Below are 22354 nucleotides of genomic sequence, written 5' to 3'. Positions count from 1 at the left end.
ATTTTCCACCAAGTGAAACCTGAAACCGAATGTGACAGGTAACACCATCACTTATAGAAATTTAAAAATGCATACAGAAGAGGCAACAACATGAATTTTGCAAGAATGTGTAAAAATAAAACTACATTAGCACATTAGAGAGGTTGCTACTATAGGGAGAAGAAGAATGGATTACGAGAATAAAAGTTAATAGAAGCTGGGTGTGGTGGTGCACACCTATTATCCCAGCAGCTCAGTAGGCTGAGGCAGGAGGATCTCAAGTTCAAAGCCAGCCTCAGCAACAGCAAGGCACTAAGCAACTCAGAGGGACCCTGTTTCTAAATAAAATACAAAAAGGGCTGGGGATGTGGCTCAGTGGTCTAGTGCCCTTGAGTTCAACACCCCTATACTAAAAAAAAAAAAAAGTTAATAGAAAAAAAATTTTTATAATGTTAAGAGAAGTGACATTACCTGATTCTAAGACTTATTTTAAAGCTATAGGACAGGCATATTGGTGTACACCTGTAATCCCAGCTCTCTCAGAGGCTGAGGCAGGAGAATCACAAATTTGAGGCCAACCTTGGCAACTTAGTGAGACCTTGTCTCAAAAAATAAAAAGGGCTGTAGCTGTAGCTCAGCATTAGAGCATCCCTGGGTTCAATCCACATTATTTATATTAAAAAATAAATTTTATTTTTATTCAAATAAAATAATGACAATAAACTTATAGTAATCAAGACAGTGTGGTATTGGTGTCAAGATGAACAAATACATCAGTGGAACAGAAGAGCAAGTGCAGAATAAATCCACAAGTATGTGGTGGCACGTGCCTGTAATCCCAGCCACTTGGGAGGCTGAAGCAAGAGGATTTTGAGTTTGAAGCCAGGTGGAGAAGGGCTGGGAGTTTAGTTCTGAGGTAAAGCATCCTTGGTTTCAATCTGGAGGAGGAGGAAGAGGAGGAAGAGGAGAAGGAGGTGGAGGAAGAGGGGGGGGAGGAGGAGGAGGAGGAGGAGGAGGAAAAAGAAAAACCAGCTGCACCAGTGTCTGGGAGAGTGTAAAATGTAGAACTGGAACTCCGGCCTAGTGGGAATGTAAAATAATACAACCTCTCAGAAAACAGTGTTATTCCCAAGGTTATAAACATGTACTGTCATAGGACCCAAACTTTCCATTCCTAGGTATTGACCCAAGAAACATGAAAGCAGGTGTCCATACAAAATCTTGGGCGTGCAATTCCTAAGGGTTTTGTTAGTAATAGCCCAACTGGAAACAACCCAAAGGTCCCTCACAGTGAATTGCTCAACAATTTGGGGTGTACCCATACAAGACTATTAAATAAATATATTTTACTTTATTATAGAAACAAGGAACTATTGATACACACACAAAAAAGAAAGTTAATAGAAAAAAAAATTTTTATAATGTTAAGAGAAGTGACATTACCTGATTCTAAGACTTAGATGGATGAACCTCAAAAGACTTAAGCTGAGTGGGTACAGTACGGTTCCATCTACTCTACATAAGATTCTAGAAAATGCAAAGTATAGTGACAAATTACATCAGTGGTCGCCTGGGGAGGGGGAGCGTTTCCTAAGTGGCATGAGGAAACTTTTAGCACTGTGGGATGTGTTCATGATCTTGATCGTGGTAATGGCTCCATGGCGGACACATGTCAAATTGTGCTCTAAATATGTGCCATTTATTCTAGTCAATTATATCCGATTGTTTTTCAAGATAAAGTCAGGTGACCTCAGGTGACTTAGGGCCCAGGATCACCCAGTCGGGAACCGGGGGCGTGATTCAGCAGGGCCAGCCATCGGGAGCGGCTCTCTGGGCCCAGGAAAGTGCTGGAAGGCCCCGAGCTGAGCGCGGCCGCCGTTAATCGTTACCAGTGGGCGGCCCCAGCGCGGCTCCGCCCCGGGGCAGCCTCCAGAGCGCCCCGCGCGCTCGCCGTGCCCGTCCGTCGCCACCTGCTGCCCGCCCGGCCACCTGCCCGCGCGCCGCGCCCGACATGGTGAGCTCGAGATCAAGCCGCGCCGGGGAGGGCGGTGGGGTCCCTTCAAGCCTCTGCAGAGCCTACGTGGCCCGCCTTGGACGGTCGGGTCTCCCTGGCGGGGGTGGCCACCGGGCTGCTGAGGGGCGGTGGCGGGCAGGCCCTGCGAGGCGGCAGCTGGGCCTGGCCTTGGCTCCCTGTCGCACAGCTGCGCGCCCGCGCCAGAGGCGGGGCGGAGACCAGGGGCAGCTGCTGTGCGCGCCTGGCCAGGGCCTGATCCCGGCCCGATCCCTTCCTGCCCCCACTAAGGTTGGGGGTCTAGCAGGGATTCAGACCCTGTACCAATACACCTGGCCTCAGACCCCGCCCCTGCGCCTGATTGGAGGTCAGTGCCCCGCGTGGGCTCCTGATGGCCCTGGATCATCCTTCTTGTACACCACCCCCCCCACCCCCCCACCCCCCCCACCCCCGGGAGCGGGCTATCAGACCCTTCCTGGCTGTGCATCCCGGAGCGGCTAGGCCAGGAACCATCGTTGGGAGCATCCAGGACTGGAAGGGCATTTGGGCAGTTACAGCTTGGGGATAGGGGCTGAGACTGGAAAGTTGCAGGTTTGGGTAATCAGTAACCCCTCCGCACACTCCTCCACACTCCCCCAGAGACCAGAGGCGGGTCTAGGCCTGACCCTGATTTACTAAGCAAACAAGGCTCCTTCCCTCTGAACCCAGAGTTCAGGTTTGTCAGTCTGCCCAGGCTATGGGACTTTGGAGGGCCTAGAAGATTCTAAAAAGAAATAGGGGCCCTTCAGGAGCTCATCTGTACCTGCCCGCCCCCTTTCAGGGCTCTGATGTCTTGGCTGACATTTGTTTGCCTGGAAACAGACCAGGCTTATCAGCCCCAGAAAAGGCCAGCTTTGGAAAGGAGACCTGGTTGTCAGGTGGGCGATGCACATCTCAGCTGCCATCCCTGTCCCTGTCTGTAGCCCATGGCAAGAGAAGGACCAAGCCTCATCAGTTCAGAGAAAGATCCCACATTTTCTGGAGGGAGAAGATCTTCTACCCGAAGTGCTAGCTCAATGCAGTGAACCCATCATGGCCTCTGGGGATTGAACCCAGGGGCTCTCAACCACTGAGTCACATCCCCAGCCCTTTTTATATTTTATCTAGAGACAGGGTCTCACTGACTTGCTTAGGGCCTGGGTAAGCTGAGGCTGGCTTTGAACTTGCAATCCTCCTGCCTCAGCCTCCTGAGCTTCTGGGATTATAGGCCTATGCCACTGCACCTGACCCGGGAGGTATTTTTAAAAACCCATGCATTTACTTAGTAGCCGTGTGGTTCATGGAAGTGTTGCACTGGCACTTCTGGATGATTCGTGAAGTAGAGCTCTTGTCGCTTGACTCATGAATCCAAAATTCCAGGTGCCACTGGGCCACCTGGCTGGTAAATGGTGAAAACTGAGACTTAAACCAGCTGGGCCAACTCCCCTCAGGGCGTCCAGACTGTGGGCTGCTTCCTAAAACCTCAAGAAAACTTCCTTGCTCTCTCTCCCCAGACCTAATTGATTTCAGCTTGGCCCCTGTCCCTGTCTGCTCTTGGGTGGTTTTATTTTAGAAGTCTAGCTTCTGGGGTCCTTTAAGCTCGTGGGTCCCTCTAAAGAACAGAACTGACCCTGGTTTCTTCTCTGAGGGTTCACTCGTGGCCTGACCCATGTCACTTCGGGCTTCTTCCAGTGTGCCCTACCAATAGACAGACAGGATGGGGTTTGCCAGCTGCCTCAGGGCAAGTTACTCCCCGTCTGGGACTGAGCCCTGTGGCCAGAGCTCCCCAAGCTTCCAGGAGATAGAAAGCCTGAGAACCTAGGCCTGGCAGCTGGGGACCAGAGGCTAGGTGGTGGTGTGGTTAAGTGCCTTTGGGGCGCAGAGCCACGGCTGTCAACTGCAGTGTGGTTAAGAATCACTGGAAACGCGTTCTACATGCTGTTGCCCAGCCCACCAGGGATGCAGATGCACAGACCACGCTTTTGAGAACCTCCTAGTGCTGGGGTGAGAGAGGGGTGGAGAAGCCCTGTCTCCTCTCTACACCTCTGCTTTCTCTGAAAGCTCTGGAGGGGTGGGAGTGGGGGGCTCAGAGAGGATAGAGTTGATACCAAGGGAGGCTGGAGCCGGGAGTGGCAGTGCAGGTCTAATCCCAGCCACTCGGGAGGCTGTGGTGGGAGGATCATGAGTTGAAAGCTAGCCTCAGCAACTTAGCAAGACCCTATCTCAAAATAAAAATAAAAAGGGCTGGAGATGTGGCTCACTGGTTGAGCGTCCCTGGGTTCAATCCTTGGTATCAAAAAAAAAAAAAAAAAAAAGGAAGATTGATAAAGGGAGGCCTGATAGTTGGTGCCCTTTTCCTGAACCTTGTGTGAGATCTGGGCTGGATTTTGCTTTTACTCCTCATCATAGATATAATCCACACAGCTGGGGGGCTTGGGGACTTGGCGGGTTGGAGGGGGGAGTGCTGCTTTGTCCTATGATTGGCATTACATTTCCTTTGAGATCTCTCTCTGAGGGGAGTGTAAAACTCAACACCCAAGAGCCTATCAGTGAGTAAGCCCAGACCCCACCTCCTGGGTGAAGCACCCCTCTCAAGTCCTGCTGGTCTGTTGCCTGGAGAGCTGCTGCCCTTTGGTCATCCGTGTCCAGAGCAGCCAGCACAGGCTGGCTAAGTTCCCTGTGGTCTGGGGCCCTCTCTTTTGACCTATGAAAGAAATGCCCTTGGGCCTCTGCTCTCTTCCTCTTCTAGGCTGGCAAAGCACACAGGCTAAGTGCTGAGGAGAGAGACCAGCTGCTGCCAAACCTGAGGGCTGTGGGGTGGAATGAGATGGAAGGCCGAGATGCCATCTTCAAGCAGTTCCATTTCAAAGACTTCAATAGGGTGTGTCCAGGGTGGGAGGGTTTGCCCATTCTGGGGCTGGTGGGCCACACCTGACCCTCCCTTCAAGTCCTACAGTGCCAGACACACTAATCCGGTTTATTCAGGCACCACTGGTGGGGAAATTCATTTCCTTGAATAACTTGGAAAGTGGCGTCCTCAGGGATCACAGAGTAGGAATGTGGGTCTTGGACTCTCCCTACCTGGAACAGTCCTCAGAAAAGACAGCCCAAGTAGCAAACAGAGATACATCTGAGGATGTTTTCATAGTCAAAAGACTAAGACTTTAACCTCTTGAACTTGTTAGGGATCCTAGTAAAAGACCTTCTTCCTGCTATAGAGAGACAACCTGGAAGTCAGATCTCAGAGCAGGGGCAGGTTGTCATGGGAAATGATTAGAGTTAAGGGAAGCTAGTCCAGCCTCCTGTATCAATCGACCAGTAAAAGGTGCCCAGGAGTCCCTTCTCTTAGAGCGCTAACCTGGGTTTCACTTCACTTAAATAGGCTTTTGGCTTCATGACCAGAGTGGCCCTGCAGGCAGAGAAGCTGGACCACCATCCTGAGTGGTTTAACATGTACAACAAGGTGAGCAAGGTTGTATGCCTGTGTTGTGCTCTGTCTCCATCCACATCTGAGCACTTGGGCGCTTTCTGAAGGCTCTCCCTTGAACTAGACTCTGCCCCCCACCACAGGTTGACTGTCCATTCAATCTATCTCCTTCCTAGAATCAACAATAAGTGGTCAGTCTCACTACAAATTAAGGAATTCAAATTAAAACACTTTGAGATACTTGTGGTAAAAGTAGATATCGATAAGGCAAAACCCAAGAAAGGAAAGGCTGTGGGAATCAAGCATAATTATTAATAGCTCCACGTGGTTTTAATCTTTCTGGGGGGATAGAAGAATAAAAAAGTAATAAATTTGAACTGAGAATCCCCATGCATAACAAACAGATCTGTCTGCTTAACCAATTGGATAGTCAATAGTCATACCTAGCATGTGCCAAGAACTCTGCTGGCCTGTTTAAAAACATTAAGGATGGAAGAGGCTCTTTGTAAATGGGTAGTTTAGGAGCCAGCAGTAGTTTGGGTTCTGCCTTTAGCTTTTAGGTTGCTCTTGACATCTGGGTGTAAAATTTTTATTCTGTAGTTGAAGTCACCATTGTTTTTGGAAAACATTAAGGAGAGGTGCAGTACAAGATGGCTTTGCACTGCTGTCACAGACCTGTCAGGGCACCGGGACCCAGGAAAGATGGCAGTGACCAGCTGCTGTTCTGGAGCGCTTAGTGAGGCTGAGCCCAAGTTAGTGAGTCTCCTACTCTTAGGTGAAGTCAGTGGAGTTGCCCTGAACTTCTGTTTGTTTGTTTCAGGTGCACATCACCCTGAGCACCCATGAATGTGCGGGCCTTTCAGAACGGGACATAAATCTGGCCAGCTTCATTGAACAAGTAGCAGTGTCCATGACATAGACCCTGCCCTTCTTTGCATTCTTCAGGGGAAGGGCGGGTGACTGAACTGGGAATCCAGGTAGGGAGTCCTTGGTCCCTGAGACTGCTGAAATTGGCTCTCCTGTGTCCACCCTTCTTGCCTCCATGTAGGGGCGGAGTCCATGTTGTGGGAAGATGGCAGCGTCACTGCCAACACCAGGAACTGAGCCCCTTCCCCTCTGCCACTCTTCATCCTTGGGCTGTTACATTAGAGTGAGCCCTTCCTTTCCTGGCAGGTTCTCAGCAACAATAGTGATTTTCTTCCCAGGATGTGTCTTGATCCCAAATCCGTTTCCCAAGCAGCTGTGACACAGGGTGAAATAAAATCCTATCTTAGGAAACACATGTGTTTTTATTCTTCTAATAAAATCTAATGCATCATGTGGTCCTACTGAGGATGGAACCAGGGCCTTGCACACACCAGGCAACTTCAGGTTCATTATCATGTAGGGGACTCAATCAGGAAGATTATCGACTAGGCAGAGGAAAACTAGGTTAAGGCTAAATGTCAGGATAAGAAATAAGCAGTGACTAATGGTGACAAGGATGATTCGGAGTCAAAGACCCAAGGAGGGTTCCTGAGAGGCAGAGATGGCTAAGGGGGCATCTTGAACACAGGTAAATATGAATAGGGCATAGGACCTCCATCTAGACCGTCTGGGACGATGCTGTCTTCTTCTTGCAGTCATGACTGATTTTATGTGTCAACTTGGCTGGGCCATGGGGTGCCCAGACCTTGGGTCAATTATTATTCTGGGTGTATCAGTGTTGATGTTTTGGATGAGATTTGTGTGTTGGTATTGAGTACAGCAGAGTGCCCTCCCTAAGGCAGAAGGCTGACATAGAGCAAAAGGGCTGGCCCACTTCCAAACAGAGAACACTTGCCCGTCTGCCTTGAGATGGGCCATTGGTCTTTTCCTGCTTTCAGATTCAAACTGAACAGTCCTTGCTCCATGGGTCTCAAGCCTGCTGGCCTCTGGACTGAGGCTGCACCTCAGGTCTCCTGGGGCTCCAGCTTGCCAACCACAGATCTTGGGACTTGCTGATCTCTAATCAGTTCCTCCTTGATCTCAAGTCCCTTCCTTCTCTGTGTGTATACTGGCTGTTTTAACCTCATATACTGACCTGTAACACCAAAGGCGAGCTCCTAATCCTGATGACCTTTGCATTTCTTGAAATCTTAGCCAAGGTCTCAGGGCTCACCTGCTTTTATTCTATAAGACAGGAAATGAGCTGTGGTTTAGGAGTCAGTTAAGGGCTGATTTGCACAGGACTGGTCCCCAGTAGTAACTCCAGGACAGAATAGTCTGCAGATGTACCATGACTGGGAAGGGGACAGTCAGAACAGACTCACCTTCACCCCAGTGTGCATGCCACATAGACCCCCACCTTGCATGTGCTGTGAGACAGACAGGGAAGCTCTCTCCCAGGATCGCTCACCTGTGGTGCCAACCTGAAGCACTGCCTGGGCCCTGAGATGCCTGGCAAATGCCAGAGTCATTAGGAGCAGGCATCCTGCAAGATCACAACTCAGGCAGTCAAGATGAGTCAAACCCCAGGACCACTAAAGAGGCAGAGGTTGGTGGCTGAGAAATAAGCTTACTGTCTAAAGAGGGCTAGCAGGACCCTTTCCTAGCCTACATGCTGTAAAAGACAATCAAGACCCATGTGGATGGTGATTCCTCTGCAATGCTTAACATCAAGACCAGCAAGATTCAGACAGTGGTCTCTTATATCTGATGACAGAGGATTACGGGACAGAAGACACCAGACATGGAGTTGTGGACTGTGCCTCTGCTTTTATCATGGATCAAGAGTCAAAAAATTGACACCCATGCAGCCCTCTATTTGTATGAGGAAACTTTGTGTGGGACAAAGACACAGGCAACACTTTTCAGAAACACAGGTTTATTCTAAAACTAATCCCAATAATTGAAAATAAGAGGGGATATTAAAGAGAGAAAAGATGATGTCAAGGACAAAAGTACAAGTGAAAACTAAGGCCATTAAAACCCCAAGTCAAAAAAGGGCTATTAAAGCCTTCTGCCTGCCTAGGCTATGGCCTGTCATTATTTCTGTCACTGTTGGGACCAGCTAGAAGCTGTTTGGTGCCTCCAAGAACCCTACAGAGAAGGCAAAGGGGTCTAGAGCTACAGAGGCAGTGCCAGGCCTCCCAGTCACTACCTGTTAGATGGGCCAGGCCCCGGCTGCAAGCATAGCCTGGCCTCTCCTTAGGGTTTATATGCGGCTCAGGGGACCAGGCCATTTGACAGTAGCTACAACAAAGCCAGCACTCCTTACCTTCATTCTGGAAAAGCGTGAATGGTATGAAAACCAGAATGGAAAGCTAGGCTACCCGAAGACAGCCTTGGATCCTGACCAGCCCTTGGGAAGCCTCCTCTTCCTCTTTCAGAATGGAACAAGATGCCCAGTAGTGACATGTGAAGATCACCAGAGCTCTGTCAGCCCCAAGACCAAATGCCAGGCTCAGAGCCATGACATGTCCTTTGGTCAGATAGAGCTGTGTGGCCCAGCTGGCCGAAGACCATCCAGGTGGCTTATTCCTTGGTACATGGCAAGTAGAGTAGATGAAGATGGCAGGAAACAGAAGATAGCACTGGTCCTGGGGAACTGATGTCCTGTCCTCCAGGACTCCCAGAACAGGTGTGCCTACCAGTTCTGGTGTAGAGAGACCAATCAGCTACCTACTGAAGCTCCTAGACACCAGCCCAACTGCTGCTAGCTTGTGTCCCTTGGCTCTGCCAATTAGCAGCCACATGACAATTCACCACCAGGGGGCGATCCCTCACCACAGCCCATTGGAGCGCTACCATCAGGGCATGGATGATCTGGTTTGTGTGCACCCCAGTAAATAAATGAATGCAACCATCCACAGTGGGACATTTAATTGTTTAATTTCTTTTAAAGAGATTATTGCTGCAATTAGGAAGGGAGCATATTTTTGAAGAGGGGGGAGGTTAGAGAAGACAAAAAAGATTTAAAAGAGGCAAGTACCATTTTCCAAGTATAAAATTGGTAATATTAAAAGTGACGTGGCAGTATTTTCACAGGACTACTTACTTCTAATGCAGAAACAAGACAGTATAGTTTTTGCAGAAGCCAAAGTGACATCTGTTAGCAACATGATACCATTAATAGATACCCTACTCACCTGAGCCACATACTAGGAATTATGTGCACACACACACACACACACCCCACACACAAATCTACACAAAATGAAAGCCTACACAAGTGTTAAGTCAAACTAAGGCTCTTAATCATAAATTAAAGTGGTTACAGTCGGTCCCTTTGAAAACCACCACCGCCCCCAGCACCAGTGCTGTCACAGTACAGAGGATGTGAGTGGCTCAGGGTCTGGTCCTGGGGAAACAGAAAGGGAATGCTTCTCCTTTTTAGCAGCTAGCAAGCCATGGTGCAGCCTGTTGGGTGGCCCCGAGTCCCTGGACCACCTCCAACATGATGCCTGGAGGCTTGGGACAATTCTTGGCTCCAACCACAGTTACTCTCTCAAGGAAGTGCCCATCAGTTCAGCAAGTAGGAGGAAGCGTGTGACTCCCACGTCCTAAAGATCTCAGCCTCTTCCTGACACACACAAAAGTACATCAACCGCTCTTGAACCCCACAACGCACTGCAGAGCAAACAGGAGGGAAGCAAGCACGTGAGCACACACTCACACCACCAGCCCTGCAATGATGTGGCCAGCTTGTCACAGTTACTGGGTGAAAAGTACAGTGCTAAAAAACACCTGTGACAGACGTGCTAAGGAACTCGAGGGCAACTTGAGGACAGAAGCCTGGGAGGCACAAGTCCCTGAGAAGGGGAGGGAACAGAGTGAAGTTTCTCTGGACTTGTTCCTAAATTCTTGCCACCAGAACAAGGACTTCTAAGACTGGTCCACTTCCCCTAGGACTGGGTCAGGAAGAGCTCACTGCTGGGGAGAAAGGCACATGGTATAATGTCACTAGAGAAGGACAGTGTCTCAACCTAGATCAGGGCCCCAAAAAAGGGAGAAAAGAAGGAAGTGAGCGCAGGATTGGCTCTTTCCCCCTGCACACCCTGAGCAATTAGTCTCCTGGAGGAACTCCAGGCCCTAGACTATAATGGCTGCTGGAAGTCGTACATTCCTATTCCAAAATGTTTGTTGTTCCCCTGCTGCTCCCTTTTAGCCAGGGCTGCAGAGCATCCAGTACCTGAGGCTAAATTGCCTAGTACCTTTGGAAAGTAAATCAAAGAGGAAGAGGCAGGAAGATGTGGAGAGAGGAAATGTTCTCCACGCCCTTCCACACCCACCTAGGGTAAGTCAAGGCAACTTGTGGAGGTGCTCTGAGCTTTCCTTCAGCAGACAGAATCCCTTAGTGCGAGGCAGAACCACCACTAACTTTGGTGACCCATATTGGAACCTGGATGCTCACCTATGCTGATATTCAGGGAAGTATAGAAAACCATTTGGTTTTTGCTCATCACTGAAAGGACTCAAGTATACTCTGGCCATTGCCAATGCAGGGAGGCAGCACCACAACCAGAAAGCCCTAGATGCTCTGGAAACCATTCTCTTCTTACTCTAGGGAAACAGTAACAAACCCATGGGCACATCATTTCAAATAAGCATCTCCAAAGATGGCGACAACCAACATTTCATAGGGCCTGTCAGCACACAAGAGGACAATGGAGCACTCCATACCCTGCCATGGGCAATGGAGCAGACGTGGTCAACCACTCCAGTGCTGCACAACAGGGAACAGCAACCTGGCCAATCTGTGTCCTAGAAAAACAGAACAAGCTGCAATGAAAGAGATTTTGAAAGATAACTGAAATACTCTTGAGCAGAGGGCTGCAAGAGACTCCTACCTAGAATGTACCTAACACCCATCCAAGGAAATACCTGTTACATACTCTGTGCTGCCTAGCTAGCCAAAACATCTACCTAGGTAACAAGGAAACCCTTTTGCTATATTACAGCTTCCCTATAGAATCAAGACAGGCCAGAGCCACCACATAAGAACTGAGCAAAGACGAAAGCTGAGAAGTTAGAGAAGGAAAAAGTTACAACAATTCCTAGGGTAACATTTATGACAAAGGAAGAATCATTATGCAGTAGAATCCTCTGGGGTCTTCAAATTAAAAATCATTAAAAAGTAACAAGAGGAACCAACATCCTGAGGTGCAAGCTGTCTCATGGTCTACCTCGTGGTGCTTTATGGAGCAGGAACAAATGTCAAAGTTGCACGCAGCCTGTTCCATCCCCCGAGAACCTTCTAAAGACCAGACGCTCCTTGGGACTGGAAAGGGTCCGTGCTCAGCGGGGTTTTGGAGAACCATTCATTTGGCTGCCCTTGGTCACAGCGTCCGTACTATACAGGCTGTCCAAGAAGACTGAGGACAATTCCGCAACCAGATTCCTGTCAACAGTTGCCTGGGCCATGCCATAAATGGCACCCTATAAATCCAATCAAGGATACGTTATTAGTGGTGACGAATAAGAAACAAGAATGAAACTGTGGTTATGATCCCTGCTCCCCCAGTCCTAGCTCTCCATGTGCACCCACTGACCTTCCTGACTCAGGCTCATTCTATCATATAAACAGCTGGCACAGTGTACTATGCAAAGGTATTTTCCCGTCTGCCTTTCTGCATAAAGGAACTATTCTACAGGATTTGCTGTTAAAAAAAACTCCAGAGAAAATGTGTCTGTTGACTTTTCTGTGTCAAATTATTTTTTCAAATGGACACTGTTTTCACCTGCTTTTGTACAGCACTTTCTAATCCACAATTATAGAAGCTTTGTAGGTAATATATGTCAGTTGAGACTCCCAGACAACACTGGGAATGGGCAGGGAGAGATCATCCACAACGATTAACTAACAAGAAGTTTGTGAAAAGGGACAGAGACAGGAACACACTCCCGAGTGTCTGATTCTTTCAGACCCCCACACCAACGCCAAAACCTTCCAAGGAGGGAAAAAAATCTCCATGTGTCCTCACCATTCCCGTGGTCTTGGCTTTAGGATTCTTCATGATTTGGGTGACAGATTCTCGGACGTCCTTTAGGAACTGGATTGCTACTCGCTTCCGGGTATGTACTAATGTGATGCAGAAATGAATACTATGGGAAGAGAAAAAGAGAGAGATAAACCTTGAAAAAAGAAAAATATGCTCTAAAATAAAGCATTTCCCAATACAGGAATTGACTGGTTGCCTCTTCCCATTGTTCCCAGGCCTATGGGTCAGGGCTCTCAAATCCTTGGGTTGTCGAGCATAGGCTGGCATCGGGGCTTCTTGGCAGAGTCAAGAACCATCCTAAGAGAATGAACACAGCTGCTTGTCCTGTGCCACCCCTCCCTTCAAGCTGTCCATCATGATTCCTCCAACCCCAGAACCACCAGTGGGATGCTTTATTTTAGATGAAAAGCCTTCATAGGGAAAGGACCATGTGGCTTGGGTCTCAAAGGACTCCAGGGCAATGAGGAAACTCTTTCACCCTGAAGGGAGGATAAGGGCAGAATTATGAAGAGGAAAAGGCTGGGTATGGCTCAGTGGTAGAGCACTTGCCCAGCCTTTGAGAGGCCCTCGGTTCAATTTCCAGTACCAGAAGAAAAAAAAGGAGATAGGGCTGGCAATGGCAGCCATCCACGAAAGGCAGGCTCTATGTAAAGGACACTGAGCAGACCCATTCAGCTGGAGCAAAGGACCTAAGGGTATCGTGAAAGACAGGTTAGAAAAGCATACGAAGAACACAGAGGCAGGCCTGGATGATCAGAGACCTTTCTAGAGGGTTGTGAGGTAAATATTACCAGGCCACAAGTATTTTATTAGCAATCTCATGACTGTATACAAAAGAGATCAGAAAGTATAGTGACTTGAGAGAGAGTGGGGGGTGGTTCTCATAGCTGACCACTTGTCTCAGGTGGCTGCTACCTGATTCTGCTAAAATCGACAGCAAATCTCTTAATGCCTAATTAAATTGCATGTGGTGAGACAGAAATCCTACAGATAATGAGGTCACCAAGAAAATGCTAGGCTCTAGCAGTCAAACTGTGCATCAGGTTACCTTGCTACCCAAGTTCTTCAAAAGCCATGGAGTGAAGGAGGGAAAAGAGGCTTCTTCAAGCATACCTGGGTGGGAACTGCAACTGGTTCAAGTTCCACCCCTTGGCAGTCATCAAATTAGACAGTCGGTAGATGTCAAAATCATGAGAGCCCAGAGCAATGACTGACAGCTGAGGATTTCCAAAAACGAAGATGCCTTTGATATTCTCCAGTCTGAAAATAAGCAAACAAAAAGGAAATTCAGCCACATACGTCCTTTGGCTATCATCTCTCCATCATCCAAAGCCTTCCCTATAACACAGTCTACCTTCTGGGGCTTTGGTCTTCTCATCTTCTAACACTAAAGCAGCTAGGCTGGGATCAGTGTTTCTTAGAAGACCAGAATCACAGGCAGAACACTACAAATCCCAAATCCAAACTCCATCTAGACCTAAAGAATCAGAACCATTGGCTTCTATCCCTCTACCTACTCCCAAGTCACAGCAGAGAAGGGAAGCATCTCCTCCCGCCAGCACTGACACCTGAGCTACTGTCCTTCTACCCAGATCTCCCAGGAGATGTCAAAGGGGTCAGGCTATGAGGGCATGGCTAAGCAGATGCCTTAAGCCAACTAGCAGAAAGAGCAAGAGGCAAAGCAGAGTCCCCATCCTCCACACATACTCTGACTTGAGGAAGCGAGCGGTTTTGATGATCTGTTTGGTAGCTTCAACATAGCCGTTCTCACCGAAGTGCATCAGGGCTGCCCAACAGGCCGCAATGATGCCACCAGGCCGTGAGCCAGCGATGCTTGGGGAAGCATAGATGCCACCCTGCCAATCTGTGCCAATGAAGAACTGGTAGCTCCTGTACTTCTTGTCACTGTACAACAACACTGACGAGCCTTTGGGGGCGTAGCCGTACTGAGGAGAGAAAGTGACATGTCAGAGTGGCTCTGCCCAGCAGCACTGGCCCTGAGCACCAGGCACGGCGATGTTCGGCACTCACACTAAGGGTTCACACTTAGAGCGTTGAAAGGTAGAAGGAACTTAATGGGTGGAGCTCAGATTCTCTCTGTGAGTGAGGGGTGAGGAACTGAAGCCAGGGAAGAATGGTGCCTCGCTCAGTTGATGGGTTTCCTTTCGAGCCTAGCATCGGGTTTTCCTTATTTAAAAACTTTCTCTGGATGATACATCAGGATGGAAACAAGGATGAATTTCTACTGGAAACTAGGAAAGCATGAAGTCACTCGGAGCAACTAAAATCACAATCTGACCACTTTCCCATCTTTTTTTGCTTAATATTATATTTCTTTTTAAGAACATTGTGGTGCTCAGAATCTAAAAGGTACTTAATCCAGCATGACATACACTGTGTAACTGGTTTCCTAATAGAAAATGTGCCCTCCTAATTAACCCTTACTGAAGATAATATGGAACCAATTTCATCCCCAGACCCACCCAAAAATGCATGGTGAAGAAGCAGGGACCCAGAAGCAGCTGGTGTGGTAAGGCAAGACAGATCTTGATTGAAAACTGACTGCAGATCATTTAGAGTTTGAAAAACAAATCTCCCTATGTTATTAAATCTTCTTAATTTAAAACAAGCTCTGAACATGCACTCTCAACAAGGCTCAGCTTCCTGAGGCTGAATACTCCTACATCTGGATACACTGTCAAGAATGGCCAGCTGATCTCAACTTCACCTCGGCTCACCAACAGCACAGGCATAGGCATTTCAAACATCATAAGCCAAACACCTGAGCACACAGGCACCCTCTTCCCCAAGGATTCTCCCATCAGTGCATCCCAGTCATGCACAGTACTCAGTCCAGGGCCCCAGCACAGGAGCTGCAGCATCAACAGCCACCTGCTAAGGAACTCCAGGATCAACACTCGCCAACTCCACCACCACCTCAAGTAGCCTCAAAGCTTCAGTGAACCCTGTTACAATGGCCACTGAGCTGGCATGTCCTGGTTACATGCAGTGAGTGACAGGGAAAGTCTCTTAGCCACTGTGAGGCAAAGACACCAGATCCTTTCCAGTATGGCTTACCACCTGTACCACTACAATCCCATCACCTGAATGGTTGACAAGATGAGAGCAAAGAGCCAGATTTAATTTTATGTTAAGAGGACAAACTAATGCATTAGCCAATTTATTTTATAGATAACAGTCAAAATAAGCAACTGTCAGTATTTGATTTCCTCCCTAACTCACCTTGTGGGTATCAGCTGAAATGCTGGTCACACCTTTCACCCGGAAATCAAATGGTTTCTCCAGTGGGTATCCTGCTTTCTCCATAAAGACGATGAGAAAGCCTCCCAGACACGCATCTACATGAAGAGGTATTTTGTACTTGACAGCCAGCTGGTTCCAAAAAACAAAGAATATCAGAGAATTTCATTATAACCCTATAATAAAAACTTTGTAGGACATGGGTGGAAAGGTGGGCTATGAAGGTACAGCCATCCTGTACCATGTCTCCCCTGTGGTCAAACCTGGCTATTTTTTATATTTCTAACACAGTTATCTTTCAATTGTATTTAGCCTTCAGTCGATGGTGTCCATGTTCCTAAATGCAGATTACTTCCTGATCTAAATCTAAAAGTCAACACTATTTCAGAATATCTAGTTTAAAGAGACACCTTGGTCATGTATTAATTACACTCCCCAAAGCATAAACTAATTAATGACTTTCAGAGGTCCCAAACAGGGCTGCAGGGCTTACCCTAGGGGCTGATGAGAGCAATTCATCACCACTGTGCTTAAACCTAAAATCAAAACCACTTCTGTCCGATAAGTATTGCACCATTAGATTCTATTTTTATATCATCTGCTTTTCTTTTTTCTTTTTTATTTTCCTTGTAGTACTGGGGATTGGACCCAGGGCCCCACATCTAGGCAAGTCCTCTTCCACTCTGCTACATCCCTAACCCTCCATTTGATTCTATTTTAAATTATCAGTCTGACCACCGTATTAGCTCAATTATCTCATCACCTTGGCCACTTCGGAGATAGGATCTATCACACCGTGAGGAAACTGTGGAGCAGAGCAGACCAGCATAGCAGTGTTCCTGGAGATGGCTCTTCTCATTGCCTAGGGATTTAAAGTTTCAAGAAACGTGGGAATCTATGTTTCTGCAAAAAGAGTAATCTACAATTACTCTTCTCTTCTGCTGTGGTGCAATCTGGGCCACAGCTTAGTGTTTTGCACCAGTGTCCCCTCCACTGCTGCAGCCTGGGGAAAGACTTCCTCCCACCATGGGGGACAGAGAGGGCTATTCAGGGAACTGTCCAGAGTACAAGATAAGAAGTGAAAAGAAATACCGACGTAAGAGGCAAAGAGCCCCAATTTAGTCCCAGCCCCACAATGTACTAAGCAATAGTAAATCATTTAACCTCACAGTCTATTTCCTCATCTGTGGACTACAATAATAAAGTAGCTTCCACAACCCCTTGGACTCTCGCAAGGTTCTCAAGTGTGATTCTGACAGCACTCTGCAGCTAGAAATGTTCTTCCACACAAGGTGAAGCTTAAAAACAATTACTACAATGACAATGGCACTAATTCAGGCCAATCAAAACCACAGCTGAGTCTTGGAGTGGCTCATTCACATTGACTTCATGTTAGAAGTAAAATCCAGAGAAAGGAAAATAAAGTGAAGGTGCTGAAAGCAAAATGCAAGTCTTTAAGGTCCCAACCTAGGGGCTTGGTCATATTCTAAGATTCACAGATCTAGGAAAAGATGGAAGCACAGTCCATCACCACGGTCAGGGGCAGCTGCTGGTACTCTGCAGTGGGGCTGTCTATGTGTGACTGGGAAGGAAAGTGGTGCACATCCTGCCCCCATGTCTCTAGAGCACTCACCCGCACGTCCACCTCCATCATCTTATTCAGGCCAACCCGAACAATCTTCATCCCAAAATAACTGGCAGCTTTGTCAAAGGCGGCATGGGCACTTTGGGGAGCCACACTAGAAGTCGGGGGGAAAGGAGAATAATGAAACTCAGACCTGACAGGGTTCAAGAGAGGGCCCAGTTAGCAGCCAACTAACTCATCAGAAGTAAACTTCTGATTATTTTTTCCTCAAATTACTGGAAGTATTCACATTGTTTTCTAAGTGTAAACAAAAAGAAGTCTGATCATTTTCTGTAGAAACCTTCTCCCCACTATTTAGTTAGGAAATCCTTCTGGCCAAAGAAAGAACTCAGAAGTAATTCCAAAGGGAGAGAATCAAAGCACAAATTAGGCATGACAGGAGGAATTCAGTGACAAGGGGCTTAGATAAGAGCAGGACAAGGCGGAGCATTCTAAAGGCTGGCTATGCTAAGGCACCTCAAGGAGAAGCAGCTTCCCGACCTTGCTCCCTCAGGGACACAGGGTTCCTGGCAGGGATGCACCAGGTCAACTGTCCCTCCCAAATCTGAAAGATCATGAGCCTATGAGAAACTAAAATCTCTACTTCTCCTTCACTCTTGGAAGCAGCATGTCAAACAGTGTTGCAAGAGGAGCTGTGCATAGACACACTTGCTCTCTGACTTTCCTCACTCACCCTCACAACTGCTCTGTTCCCTTTAAGACAGAAAACTCTTATTAGGAGATAGTCTATAGAAAAAATATATATATAACTAAACACCAAAATTATGTTCACAGGTAGATACATGAGTAAGTCTCAAACAGATTTTTAAATAATTTTTCCTTCCAGAATAGCCCTCAGATTGAATTTTTTCTAGGGAGCACCCTAATACATTCAGCCTGAAACATTTGAGAAACTTCCACTGAACTAAGATAAGTAGACAGTTTTCCTTAGGCTTCAGAAAACTTAAAAACCATAGGATTCAAACCACCGGAATCAACTCTGTCACTTTTGGAAACAGGATGTCATTCTTGCTCGTAATACATATCACACACAAACTTGCAGGAGTGGGAACAGTATGTAACAGTAACAGAATTTTGTTGAATGTGAAAGGACGGGGAGAGGAGCCAGGAGAGAGGGAGAGGAGACTGGATTGTTAGAAGAAGAGAGGCAGCAGGAAATGGGCCACCAGCAGACAAATAGTAGCACTCAACAGGGACAATCTCAGAGAGGCAGATACATACATTTCTGGAGTTTTGATCCCTTTCTCTAAGGCCAGGTCTCGATAAGCTTTGCAGGCCATCAGGATGCTTTCTGTTCCCCCAGAGGTCACCTATAATAAAGAAAAGAAGCCATCAACAGGGGGAGTTAGGGACAGATATCAAAATGTACTACCTGCCCTAATCCTGACACTGTTTGGTACAGAAACAGATAAGGATTTGGGTCCATACTACAGGGCAGACACTGCTCTGTCTTCCAGAAGGAACAATGGCTATGTTGCAAAGCCTAATCTTGCTTCAGAAAAAGAAAGAAAACTCTAAATAAGTGAGTGCTTAGCACTGTCTGGAGAAACACGTATCTGCCCAGATTCACCCTGTTTACAATCCACTTATTTTTCTGCATTAATTCATCGATTTTCAGAGAGGATAGTGCATTTTATCCCATTCACAAGTATGAGGATTACTGATTTATTTTATTCATGGTTGGAAGTCAAATCCAGTGCCTTACACATGCTAAGCACACACTCTTACCACTAAACTACAGCCCTAGCCCCATATTATTGATATTTTGTGTTGGGGGGTTTGGCACTGCAGATTGTGCCTTCACCTCTGAGCTACATTCCCAGCCCTTTTTAATTATTATTTTGAGACAGAAGCTTGCTCTGTTGCCCAGGCTGAACTCGAACTTGTGATCCTCCTGCCTCAGCCTCTCAAGTCAATGGAATTATACTCATGTACCATTGCACCCAGCCCAGGATTGTTGATTTTAATTTAAAATTTCAAAGCCTGTTGAAGAATGTGAAGTTGTGAAGTTACAAGTCTAGTAAAGTATGCATTACATTAGAAAATCAGAAAAAAGAAATTTGAACTTTCCAAAGTGAACTTGTGGCTTTGACAAGTCTGGAAGATAGAAAAATGCAGAGTTTCCACTTAGAAGTTTGTTGCTTTACTTACCTGAAAGCAAAACAAAAATCCTAATGTTTTTAAGGGAAATAAAAGATTTCTGAAAGCAAAGCTTAGCCCTACTGACAGGTGAATTTCTTTACCAGAGTTCAAAAAACATGCAGAAGTCTTTTCATTTATTCTATTTTCCTCACTTGACTACAGACCCCATCTATGAAAATTCATACCATCTCGGGCTTTTCTTTTCAAAGGTAAGAAAACTGAGTCCCTAACAATTCATTCAATGTCTTATGTTAGCCCTGAAGATAGAGGCCAACCTGTTCCTAACTACATTCCTAGAAATCAGCTGAGAGACCTAACAGACCCTCAGTCAACATTTCTTTTCTTTCTTTTTTTTTCCCCCCAAGCCAAACTGTATCCAGCTTTACTAAAGATACTTTTCAAAAAGAATCATGGTATTTCAGGCAGGACATGAACAAACAATCATTAACAGTATATAACTTTCAAACTCCCTTCTTAGATGGACTATCAAAATCAGAAAGCCACTATAAAACCCAATGAAATCTTGATTTGATGGTCTGAATACAGAAAACTTAGAATGAGGGTTGACATTTCACATTAACATGTTAACAACTTTTCAAGAGCTGACCCTGACTTTCAGAAAATGAAATAAAAATGGCAGAATTATTAATCTGAAGACCCACAATCCAGAAAAGGAACTGCTGCTTTTCTGAGGGACACAATCTCAATAATATCACTGGAAAGTCCAGATTGCCCTACACACGGGTAAAATCAGTTGTTGGGAGCAGGTCCCAACACGTCTGAGTTTAGAAGAGCTAAGTCTATGCCAATGGCAGAGAGGGAGACAAGGATATAAAGATGAATTTGAGTTTTCCATACCACAAGGCTTTGTGCCAAGGCGCTGTGTGCCAACATCAGGGAGTCCCTCCTCCTGGGAGCCAGGGGGAAGTCTTTTAAAATTATCAGGGAAAGATGTTTTCCCCCACAGCAATCCAGCTTTGGAGACATTCTACTAGTCTCTGACGTATGCTCCTTTCCCAAAAACCACAATGACATGTTCTATGTGCTAACAACATAGCTTAAAAAAAAAAGTAAACCAAAATTCTGTATTTTTATAAAACTTGATAAAAATAGTATTTCAAACTGAACAGTCACCCGAAATACACAGTTATCAAAGCATCTCCACTTTCTGCAGGGTTATTCAAGTCCTTGCCAGCGTCACTCTTCCCTTTTTCCCTGTGGGTACCTTCTCTCCCTTCTCTGCAGGGGTCTCTTTAGGCTTGGGCTCCGGCTCAGGAGGTGCAGGTTTGGCAGACAACCCTGCAGATCTTCTCTATGGTTCGTCCTTCACCTTGGCTTCATCTCCTTTAACATCCCCTTCAGCCTTTCTCCTGGGCACGGTGGCAATGGCAGAGGGACCAGGTGCTGGACATGGGGACACAGCTGCTTTGGTCGGTCTAGGGGTGGTTCCTGCTTTTTCTTCCTGATATTTCTTGATGCCTGACTTGATCTCCGTAAACTGTGACCAGCACAGGCATATCACAGCCACTTGGCTATCTTCTAAAAATATCTGAGAATGAATAATTCCCAAACAAACAAAAGACTACAGCACTTAGCTAGCAGAATATCTTCTTAGATTTACCATCTATGAAAATTCATACCATCTCGGCCTTTTCTTTTCAAAGCTAAGAAAACTGAGTCCCTAACAATTCATTCATTGTCTTATGTTAGCATCTGATGGTGAGTAGTAGCCCATCTATGTTTTGATATTTAGTGTAGCTTAATACAAGATGGAAAGAGAAAGGGTGATTATTTCCTAATATCCATCCATATACAGGACAAAAATACCATTGGATACAGAATCCTAGTGACCATATGAAAACTAACTCAGAAAAGTTAAGCCATTTTTTGACTCAGGAAGCCTTCATGTGAGATTCATCTGCAGAATAACACATGCGAGCGGGCATGGGACACTTGTTTGTAGGTCTCTGCATTTCCATGCGGGAGAAGACAAAGCGCTCAGAGTTGAGACCAGCTCTACACATCAGCAGGCCATCCTGTGGCCTAGCACAAAACCTCAGAATCTCACGTGAGGAGCCAGCCAGCTGTGAAGAAAGTCAGGGAAGTGCCAGCAAAGCCAATCTCCAGCAATTTCAGGTTCCTAAGGTTTGGTAATAACGAAGCAAAAAACATTTTCAAATTACGATTCACCCACTTCATGTGTCCTGTTTTTTGATCAATAACTAATCAAATCAACATCATTACTTTGTTGGGCAAGCAAAGTACTGTGAAAGCAGAATGCCTAAATCCTACTTCTAAATTTTTACTTCTGATTCCTAAATTCTGCTTTTAAAAATATTGTTACTTTTTTTTTTTTTTTTAAAGAGACAGGGAGAGAGGGAGAGAGAGAGAGAAGAGAGGTTTTTTTTTGGTAATATTTATTTTTCAGTTATCGGCGGACACAACATCTTTGTTTGTATGTGGTGCTGAGGATCGAACCCGGGCCGCACACACGCCAGGCGAGTGCGCTACCGCTTGAGCCACATCCCCAGCCCAATCTTTGTAATGTTTTGAACAATCAATAAAAAAAAAAAAATACTGTTACTCTCCCACTTCTATCTAAACAGATATTTAATTGTGAGGTAAGAAAATGGAGGTGCCAGTTAAGTACTTGTTATGTTATTCAACTTCTTTCAGCATGTATAAAAACTCTCACTCTAACGTATATATTAAGAAAACAAGATATTTTCTTTCAGACGCAGTTGGTCCTGATGTATTTGTATAAGCCAGTAATGTTCCACATGACAACCAGATTTCTTCAATGTATGGAGTCACCTCTCATACACAGTAGCTGAGGCAAACACGGTTAATAAAAGGAAAGCTTCAAGGTTGAAAAATTAAGAATGAGAAGAGTAAAAGACCCTTAGGAA

The 22354-nt window shown here is 46.3% G+C and overlaps 2 protein-coding genes across 6 annotated transcripts in view; one reads left to right on the top strand and one right to left on the bottom strand.

Moving 5' to 3' along the window:
* The first annotated feature begins 1887 nt into the window (after window positions 1–1887).
* Pcbd1 (pterin-4 alpha-carbinolamine dehydratase 1) lies at window positions 1888–6704 on the top strand. Of its 2 annotated transcripts, XM_026405818.2 has the most exons (4): window positions 1888–1993; window positions 4758–4889; window positions 5391–5471; window positions 6256–6704. In XM_026405818.2, the coding sequence occupies exons 1-4, from the start codon at window positions 1991–1993 to the stop codon at window positions 6352–6354; spliced, it is 315 nt and encodes a 104-aa protein (XP_026261603.1). In that variant the 5' UTR covers window positions 1888–1990; the 3' UTR covers window positions 6355–6704. The 2 variants fall into 2 exon arrangements, with proteins under 2 accessions (XP_026261603.1, XP_026261604.1); XM_026405819.2 differs by lacking the exon at window positions 4758–4889 and having other exon boundaries at window positions 1899–1993.
* A 2565-nt stretch (window positions 6705–9269) lies between these two features.
* The window catches only part of Sgpl1 (sphingosine-1-phosphate lyase 1), a 50475-nt gene continuing 37390 nt past the window's right edge, over window positions 9270–22354 (bottom strand). For all 4 annotated transcript variants that reach the window (XM_026405832.2, XM_077798552.1, XM_077798551.1 and 1 more), the window contains exons 8-15: window positions 18525–18613; window positions 17292–17397; window positions 16422–16520; window positions 15641–15790; window positions 14105–14343; window positions 13511–13657; window positions 12380–12500; window positions 9270–11834 (exon numbers count right to left, since the gene is read on the bottom strand). In XM_026405832.2, coding sequence (XP_026261617.1) covers window positions 11694–11834; window positions 12380–12500; window positions 13511–13657; window positions 14105–14343; window positions 15641–15790; window positions 16422–16520; window positions 17292–17397; window positions 18525–18613 — 1092 coding nt within the window. In that variant the 3' untranslated portion in view covers window positions 9270–11693. The remainder of the gene's footprint in view (window positions 11835–12379; window positions 12501–13510; window positions 13658–14104; window positions 14344–15640; window positions 15791–16421; window positions 16521–17291; window positions 17398–18524; window positions 18614–22354) is intronic.

Source organism: Urocitellus parryii, chromosome 5 (assembly GCF_045843805.1).
Source record: "Urocitellus parryii isolate mUroPar1 chromosome 5, mUroPar1.hap1, whole genome shotgun sequence".
Classification (NCBI taxonomy): domain Eukaryota; kingdom Metazoa; phylum Chordata; class Mammalia; order Rodentia; family Sciuridae; genus Urocitellus; species Urocitellus parryii.
The sequence above is the reverse complement of the archived record's forward strand: the minus strand, read 5'-3'. Positions and strand labels throughout refer to the sequence as shown.

What these genes read in the sequence shown, in the direction of transcription:
- Pcbd1 (XM_026405818.2), top strand. An exon ending in ATTTCAAAGACTTCAATAGG is followed by an intron (nt 4,890 to 5,390) that starts GTGTGTCCAGGG and finishes TCACTTAAATAG; the next exon opens with GCTTTTGGCTTCATGACCAG. An exon ending in GGTTTAACATGTACAACAAG is followed by an intron (nt 5,472 to 6,255) that starts GTGAGCAAGGTT and finishes TGTTTGTTTCAG; the next exon opens with GTGCACATCACCCTGAGCAC.